Below are 8,705 nucleotides of genomic sequence, written 5' to 3' on the forward strand. Positions count from 1 at the left end.
GAATAGCAGTATTTTCTTTAATGAAGAAAATATGATTTTTAACCTTGAAAGAGTAACTTTTTCATCCAGCCTGGAGGACTAAACCGAAGTTTTATACAGATACATAGCCAAACTCTGAGACTTTCATGTACAACCAAATATTTCAGGCAGTATGTTTAATTTAGTTTTTACTGGTTTTGACTTGAGACGTTTACATTCCAACTTTAAAAAGACATAAAGCTTACAGATCAAAGAACTTGCCACCCTCTGTACCAACAGTAAAACATTCTTCTTGCTTTCCCTTGATATAGTACAAAACAGATGCTAGAAAGGATTATGTAATTAACTTGGCTGCTTTTCCATTCCATGAACCCAACGCTCAACAGTAACATATGAGTTTTGAGTGGCATTTTATTTAGACAACTGAAAACAGGTAAACATTCAGAAGCTGCATACAATGAAACAAAACCTGAACCAAATACTTGAAGTACATAATCCCTTCTTTTAAACTAAAGCCAGCGTTTCCAACTTCTAAGAAAAAAGGGGTAAAAGCCATAGTATCTCTTCTCCATAATAAAGAAAACACACTACAATGAGTCTAATTGAAATTGGAGAGACTGGATCTTGGCTTGCACACTTCTTTGAAAAGACAGTAGGCAGTTATGCTAAAAAGATAGCAAAACTCTACTACTCCTTGTCTCTCTCTTTTTTTTTTTTTTTTTTTGGATACTCAGTTCTCTTACAGACAACACCTAGCCAGTTCCACCACATTCTCATCAATTACTGCCCATCTTTGCCTTATGTAGAGAGCACACTCTGGAAGGCTGCTGTTTATCACTGTTCACTTGATTTAGTCTTGTATGTCCATATGTTGCATAACAGTTGCAATAATCAGGCCTTAACTTCAGGAGTTGAGCTGTACACCGAATCTGAGTTTTCAGAGGCAAGATCTTCTGTAATTAAATAAAAAGGGTATTATTTAACTTCACCTTAGATATATAAACCAAAGAAATGCTTCAGGGATTGCCTAAATATTTCAGTTTGTCTTCCCATTTAACCCGATTCAGTTGTTCTACCCCATCTGTTCAGTCTGCACAGCTCTAGTCACAAAGTCTGACACCTACCATGTGGTCATTGTCAGGAAAATGCATTCAAAAAATCTTTTGAGAAGAGTGAAAAATGGCAGGAGGTACTTGGGGAAAACTACCTCTCCCATACTAAAGAATGCTACCATCTTGGCTGATCTTTTAACACTCAGATGAGTTGAAGCTGGCAATTCAGTGCATTACCTATTTCCTCCTCTGCAGTTCCCGGAAGGGTGGTCCTTGCTTTTGCTGCTTCTGCATTCTCCTCTTCTGTAGAGAGGAGGAAGGAAAAAACAACAGTCAATACCTTCACAGCTTCCACCACCCACCCTAATTAAAAAAAAAAAAATTCCATTTAATTTAGCATTGAAGATAAACAGTTGGGTAAGAAATTCCATTAATGAATATTCACTTGCAGTTTTCTAGACACTGCTTTCCTCCCCACACCCCCAGATTTTAAAGAACGAAAGGACAATATAAAAACTATCACCCACACTTCTTTCTAGAAATTCTTATCTAAGATTTATAAAAGTAATATTTTCTATTTCTTGCTCTTTAATACAAAAATACATCAGACTACTGGCTTAACTCTCTGCAAAGTATCTATATTCAATAAACTTACAGGTTTGAGGTTAATTACTCACATGACAGCTACAAAAGTAAATCCTTAAATCCAACAGCCTTGAGTGGATATAGACCCTCAGAAGACAGTACAGTTACTGTATGAAATTCAGATGATGTTTACCACTTATGATGGATTACTTCAAAAGTGCACACGGAGCAGCCAAGTTTCACCAGGAACAAGCACACGCTTACCAGGAATTACACACTTCCAAAGACCATAGGTTTTCCCTACTGTTGTCTGCCACAGCCTTAGTGTACCATCCTCAGAGCCACTTGCATATAACTCTCCATCGGGGCTAAATCTCACACAGTGAATTGGACCAAAGTGTCCTTTGTAAGATTCTGTAAGAGAGCATATTAAGACCATTAATTTCAAATTTCAGTCAACAACTGAAATTAGTAAGTATAAACTGATCAGAAGAGGGAAAAAAATACTAGTGAGGGGCACTTTCTCAGTATTTAACTTCTGATGCAAAACAAAGCTTCTATTCATTAGTGTCTCGGCAATCTATAATTTAGGTACATATCAATGTTTTATTAACTGCAAGAAAACAGGTGCTTATTTATTCTAAGCAAAACTACAAAGCAAGCTGTTAGCACAGAGTACACATGCCCTGTTCCTTCAACCACTCCACACACATACAATTTTAGAAGAGGACAGGATCAGACAAATTTAGAGATACACTTTTTTAAAAATACATTTGGCCAACATTAATAAGAACATATACCATCACATTTTTCATAAACACAAGTAGCTGCAACATATTAGATGTATCTACTGGATGCTACAGTACGACACCTAAGTTAATATACAGCTTGCTATTGCAGCAATACAGAATGACAACTTTTCGTAAAATAGGTGCAAAGAACTGTTTAATGGACACTTTAACTAGTTTAAGAGGAATAACATTAGGTATACAGAGACAGGAAAAAAATGCTTAACTGAATATACCTTTTCATCCTCTTGCACAGCATGCTAAGAACTTATTTAAGTACAGCAGTTTAATTTATTAGTCATTATTTCATTAATCACATACCCATTTCAGAACTCATTTGTGATTACAGAAGACAAACATACCTAATTCTTCTCCTGTATTATAGTCATATTTATAGAGTTTAAAATCTTCACCACCTGCAACCAAACATTCTTTGGCAGGGTGAAGTGAGGCAGAATTGATTGTAGCAGGTGCTTCAAATGATTTAATCTGCTCTAGACTGAGGGAGAAAAGTTTGTTAAAGTTCATTAAAAAAGAAAAAAATTCCTAGAAGCAAAGAAACTGTGATTCTACTAATCACAACTGGTTTTAAGAAAAACAGAATAGACCTACACCCAGTTTCTGAAGTTAATTTTAATACCTGCAAATCACGCTGATCAAGTTAGAAACAAGTTCCAAATAAGCAAAACAAAAGCCCACACATTCAGAATTACTTTCTGGAATACGTTTAAATGTGTAACTTGCTTTCTTAAGACATCAGAGAGATCTACAAATAATTAGTTCTCTGAAAAGCACTGAACTGAACCCTGGCTAAAACTCAGTTAACTACAACTATAATTAGCATGAAATACAAAGATGGCACTGAACCCTTATAGTCTAGCATCTTATAGACAGTTAGAGTTCAGTATTTTAGAAGAGAGTAGTTGTTTCACACTCTGCCTCTGACAAGAGAGCAAGCAAAGATGTCCACTAATGCCAGTTCCAACAACTTAGTGATTTTAGCCTTGTACAGTCATTTTTTTACCCACAATCAAGCCCATTACTCAACCTGTAAAAATTCTGTGTTTTGGACTCACGTTTCGGCACTATGAAAAGCAATGGTCTTCCCATAGGTTATCACAAGTATCTGTCCTTCTGGAACATACTCCATGCTGCTCACTGACATTGCAACGTTTAGTGCCTTCACTTCAGTCATGGTAGTCCGGTCCCAGAGGCTTAAGAGAAAACAAAATGGAAAAAAAGATTCTCAGATTACTTCAGCAAATCAAACAATTTTTCACCTCCTATCCACAGCAAGATTTGGATCAAAAAAGATGCCTAACAAAGAACGTGATTTGATTCCACAGGTACTTGGGATTTTTAGTGACATCCTTATCTACATTCTCACCTAGCCAAAGTTTTAAGACATGCTGATTTTAAAATACCACTACTTTTGAAGCTTAATGCAACAACGTTAAATGGTACACATACCATTTAACTACTCAAGGATTCTGTCAGAGATTAAAAATCTTGTTTTAAGTCTCCTGAGCAATAAAGCTTTCTAGAAGCAAGGCTTGGAGAGTCAATTCTGTCTTTTTTACCTCACAAGGCAAATAGGTACAAATGCCAATTTATCCAAAGAACAGAGATTCCTTTAAGACAACAGTTTTCTATCTAGGGGTGCAAGAGCTATCTAAACAGAAAAATAAAATTGTTCTGCCATGACAAGTAAGAATCTTTGTTCATTAGCTGACCGCTGCATTTCTATTTATACAATTCAGAAAAGATAAACAAGACAAGACTAGGCTCGTGCCTATCTTGAACGTTAGGAAACTGAGAAGAACTGGAGCTGAAAAGGAGACAACAGGGAAATTGCACCAGTGACTTCACTCTTCCATCCCGCCTTTCACAACACAAAAAAGACCATTCTATTTCTCTCTTCTTTGTGCCATAAATATAAGAATGGCGAGTCAGCTAGGCATGAGATGACACTGGTCATGTCAGCCAGAAGGCTGAGGAAGCAGTTCTCTGGACAGCATAGCCTGAGGAAGGGTCTTTGTCAATTCATCTCCCCAGCAGCCAGGTTTGTCTATGTTTCAGTACATCTCCTACCAGTTGGGCATAAAGAAAACATTTATCTGCGACTGGATGAGCCATCTTATCAAAACATTAAAGCCTACTCATCAGCACAGCAGAGAAAGAGGGCTATGTCTACCAACACTGCACTGTTTCCAGATACTTTTCCCAGTCTTTTATCCCAGTGCCTGGCTAGTCCATGCCTTGGGCATTTTTCAAGGCTGGATTGCAGAAGACAAGGCAGCAACACCTCAGCACAATGTGTATGCACAAGACCTCATCTATAAATTCATCTTCTCTAGGATTATGAAAAGCATTAATTTATCCTACTACGCAGATCTCAAAGACCACCTCTTCTTATCAGGGAGGACACGTTTATGGGGTAAATAAGAATTATTACAGAAGTTATGTCTCCAGTCACAGAAGAGCTGTATTAGGCATGCAGCTATAATAATCCAGGACCAAATAACCTGTGTTACTTACATCCTTTACCAAAACACCTAACTATCTTCTCACATAGATTATGACAATAAATAAAAGTGAGCTTCTTAGAAAACTGAAGGTTACTTTTTCTTACCGGACAGTTTTATCATCAGCTGAAAGAATCTGTTTGTCATCACTGCTCCATAAAGCCTTTTTGATGCCAGAAGTATGTCCACTGACAACATCAGGTTCTTAAAATAAAGCCAAATGTTTTAATACAGGTAAGAAAATTAAATATTGTTATGCAGCAGTCTGGGAGCTTTGTTAAGCTGTATGGATTTCCATTTACTAGAAACTGTAAAATTATTTCAAGCACTGACAACTTCATTTGTCCATCTTATTCCAGGAACAGGGTAAGAGTAAACTAGGTTACCAATTGCCTACATTTAAAAAGCTTCACTAGTTTAACATCAAGGTTCTCTAGCTTCATACCAATCATCAGTAGTTCAGTATCAACATGAATTTAAACACACAAATAGGTGGAGTCTTTTTTCTTTCAGATGGCTAAATTTTAATTAATTAGACATATTTCTAATGAGTCTGCACCAAACTGAAGCATGCTATCCTTTAAGTCCCTTATAAATAAATTCTAATTCACTTGTAAAAGCGCAAACTTAAAACAGACAGATTCCCTTACTATAGCAAGGTTATAGATGCTACATTTGTAAAACAATCCTTAACTTTGTCTTTTATGATTCTGAACAGAAAGTAGCTCTTAATTTCAGAACTTAAGTCCAAAAACTGAGAATCAGTTCTCAAAGCAGACTCACCTGCTTCTGGCTTGCTCAAGTCGTAGATACGCAACAGTTTATCTTGTCCACCTGTTAACAGATAATTGCTATCCTGAAACAGAAGTTATAAAGGGTCAACTCTATTTTGAATCAAAATACCAGCCTTCATCTGAGAGTCTTAAAATAACAGTTCTTTCTCTCAGACAGCCTCTAGCATAATTACATTTAAGCTACAGCCTTAAAAACTAGAAGTCGTATGCAAGATTATTTGTTTAAGATACACACATAAAAAGTAGAAAAGTAACTAACAGCAAAACATACTCAGGAGCTTACTTCCTTGGTGAATAAGGTATAAAGGTTTTTCATACCTGTGTAAAATCCACACTTTTGACAATGTGTTTGTGAGCCAATGTAATTAGTTCATCACCTGACACAGCATCCCACACTTTGCTAAACAGCAAGAGAAAACATTTATATTTTAGAAGCACCAGGACAAATTAACCTTGGCAATCAGATTACTTTGTAAGAAATCTTACTTCACACCATCATAACATTTTATCGTAAATGCTACATTCTTATAAGTTATAACCCAGTTAGATAATGAGAATACTTTGTATGTTTTTACTAAAGCTTTTTTGGTACTATCCCACCATTTTCCTTTATCCTCTTCTTCGGGATAATAGACTAATGAGCATTTTAGTTTTAAGACAAAGGCAGCTCTTCTCTGCAACTTTATTAATAGAGATTGCCCTCTACTAACAGGATTCAACTTGTCAGATACTAATATATGATGCAAACAGCATAAACAACAAAAAACAAAGAAATAATTCACTAGAATCATCACAAAGAGTTTTCTTGTAATAAAAATAAACTAACTGGTAGAAGCAAAATAAAAATCACTCTTTCAACTCTGCTATAACTACAGTGCCAGGGATTAGAGCTGCATAGAAATGTTATTCTAGCAAACCGGTATGGTAATTCAGTATATTTATCAAGAAGCAATCATAGTAGTTTATCACAACAGAATTAACTGTAGTTGCTTCCAAGAACCTAAAGGAACCTAGGTTTTAATTTGGCTGGCCATCAATATGATAACAATTACTAAAGGAAAACAAATGAATCAGTAATTTGCTACAACTATACGCCGCAAAAGAACACTGTGGACTAAAATCAAAATACAGACTTCAAAGACAGTGAATCACTTACGCTGTAAAATCTGCTGCTGCTGTAGCTGCTTTAGTGGCATCTGTGTTCAAAGTGGCACCCCAGACAGCACCTTTATGACCTAGAAACGTGCCGATCCAGTCTCCTGTGTCGCCCTGTCGCAGCATTGGCTTACCATCTTCACAAAAACAAAGCCCATATTCAGGTAACATGATCAAAAAAGGAAGCTGTTTTAAAAAAAGATCCCCTTGTACCAGCATGTGGAAATACCACCTACTTTATGAAGCTATTCTTTGTAAGAGTTTAGCTGAAGAGCTTAGGTATGTAGCTGTACTTGCTGCATGCATCTAAAACTGCACAGACATTAAAAAACTACTTCAAATGAGATAAAAGTTTTCTTTAGGTTTGTGTTAAGGTAGAAGGGAGATAAAGAGGAGCACTTGGTTTAGGTTTTCATTCAAATTTTCTTCAGGCAGGACAGGTTTGATTTTTTATTTTGGAACAATATTTTCAGATGAACAGTACTCTTAAGTCTTGTGTTTGTAATCAAACACGTTTAAAATACATACAGAGGCACTGTAAAAATGAAACAGCCTTCCCTCTGATTTTTTTTTTTCTGGGAGGCTACCAAAAAGTCGTTCACACAAGATGATGTGGAGCTGAACTGGAAGCACTCCAAGGCAGGAAGGAATATCCTTTTCAACTTATGAATACATACGTAAGATTAATGTATACATGTACGAGGAAGAAATGCTATCCACATAACGAGGAGAGAGCTCTCCCGGGAAAGGAGGCGGACGCGATCACACTATGCCCAGCAAGGCAGCTGCCCCGCTTAAACGGGAGCTCACTTTAAAACCCACTGCCTGTGCGCACAGGCTGTAAAAACCGGCAGTTTTAAGCAATCAAATCTTTTCGAGGCTTCCCCCCAATTACCCCCGCCACCAGTGTGGATCCAAACTGGGCGAATGCGGGCTTCGATTCCCCACCCCGAGGCTAACCCGGTAACTGAGCCCCACAAAAACCCGCCGTGTCCGCTCCCCTTCTCGTCCGGCAACGCCGTCAGCGGGTGCTACCCCGCCGCGGCCTCCGCCCGCGCCCCCGCCGCTGCGACACCCCCTCGGGAAGGCGCTGCGCGGCCCACGAGCAGCGTGGCGGAGGCGCGACCCACGCCCACCCCCAGCTCCCCCCCCACACACACACACAACAAAGGGGCCGCAGCCCCCGCTCACCCTTGCAGGCGCTGATGAGGAAGTAGCCGTAGGGGGTGACGCCGCTGAAGGCCAGGTCCACCACGGGCCGCGTGTGCCCGGAGCACGTCAGCGGGGTCTGCCTCATCGCCATGGCGGCGGCGGCGGCCCGGGGGGGGGCGGCGGCGGGGCGGGCGGGAGCGGAGCCTGGGAAGGGACACGAGTCCCCCTCCGGCCGGGCAGGAAGCGGCGATGGCGGCGGGAGAGGAAATGACGGAGAGGAAGCTACGTCAGCCTGGGGGGAGGGGGGGATGTGCGCAGCCGGAAGCGCGGGGAGCGGTGGGGCGGGTGGCTCTGTGGTGCATCCTCTGACCCCAGGGGTGTGAGGTTGTTAGAAAACGGCTATTTGTGGAAGAGAATGACTGAGGTCAACTGAAGCTGTTTTAACCGTTGTGCTGCAGAGCTAACGCTAATCTGTTGAGGAATAGTTAGAGTGACTTCAGGATAAGGAGGAACTCATAAATAATCTTACTTGAGACCGTTCAGCCACGTAGTAGCAGGTGCAAAGAAACGTAAAGATGAGGAAGCTGCAAACCAGCAACAAAACCAGACGAGGTCAGCCTTGGAGGCCACGGTATATGTGGCCACAGGGCTGAGTTTGCACAGAAGTAAGGGTCA

At 39.7% G+C, this 8,705-nt stretch overlaps 1 protein-coding gene across 1 annotated transcript; it reads right to left on the bottom strand.

Annotated features, from left to right (window-relative positions):
* LOC104356109 (serine/threonine kinase receptor associated protein) lies at positions 1-8,304 on the bottom strand. Its single transcript, XM_042795317.1, has 10 exons — positions 8,070-8,304; positions 6,880-7,015; positions 6,042-6,123; positions 5,713-5,785; positions 5,037-5,133; positions 3,481-3,618; positions 2,767-2,903; positions 1,881-2,030; positions 1,269-1,334; positions 1-932 (listed from the first exon to the last, which is right to left on the bottom strand). The coding sequence occupies exons 1-10, from the start codon at positions 8,179-8,181 to the stop codon at positions 871-873; spliced, it is 1,053 nt and encodes a 350-aa protein (XP_042651251.1). The 5' UTR covers positions 8,182-8,304; the 3' UTR covers positions 1-870.
* Between the last annotated feature and the right edge of the window lie 401 nt (positions 8,305-8,705).

This window comes from Tyto alba, unplaced genomic scaffold (assembly GCF_018691265.1).
Source record: "Tyto alba isolate M040663 unplaced genomic scaffold, T.alba_DEE_v4.0 Super-Scaffold_21, whole genome shotgun sequence".
NCBI classification, from domain to species: Eukaryota; Metazoa; Chordata; class Aves; order Strigiformes; family Tytonidae; genus Tyto; species Tyto alba.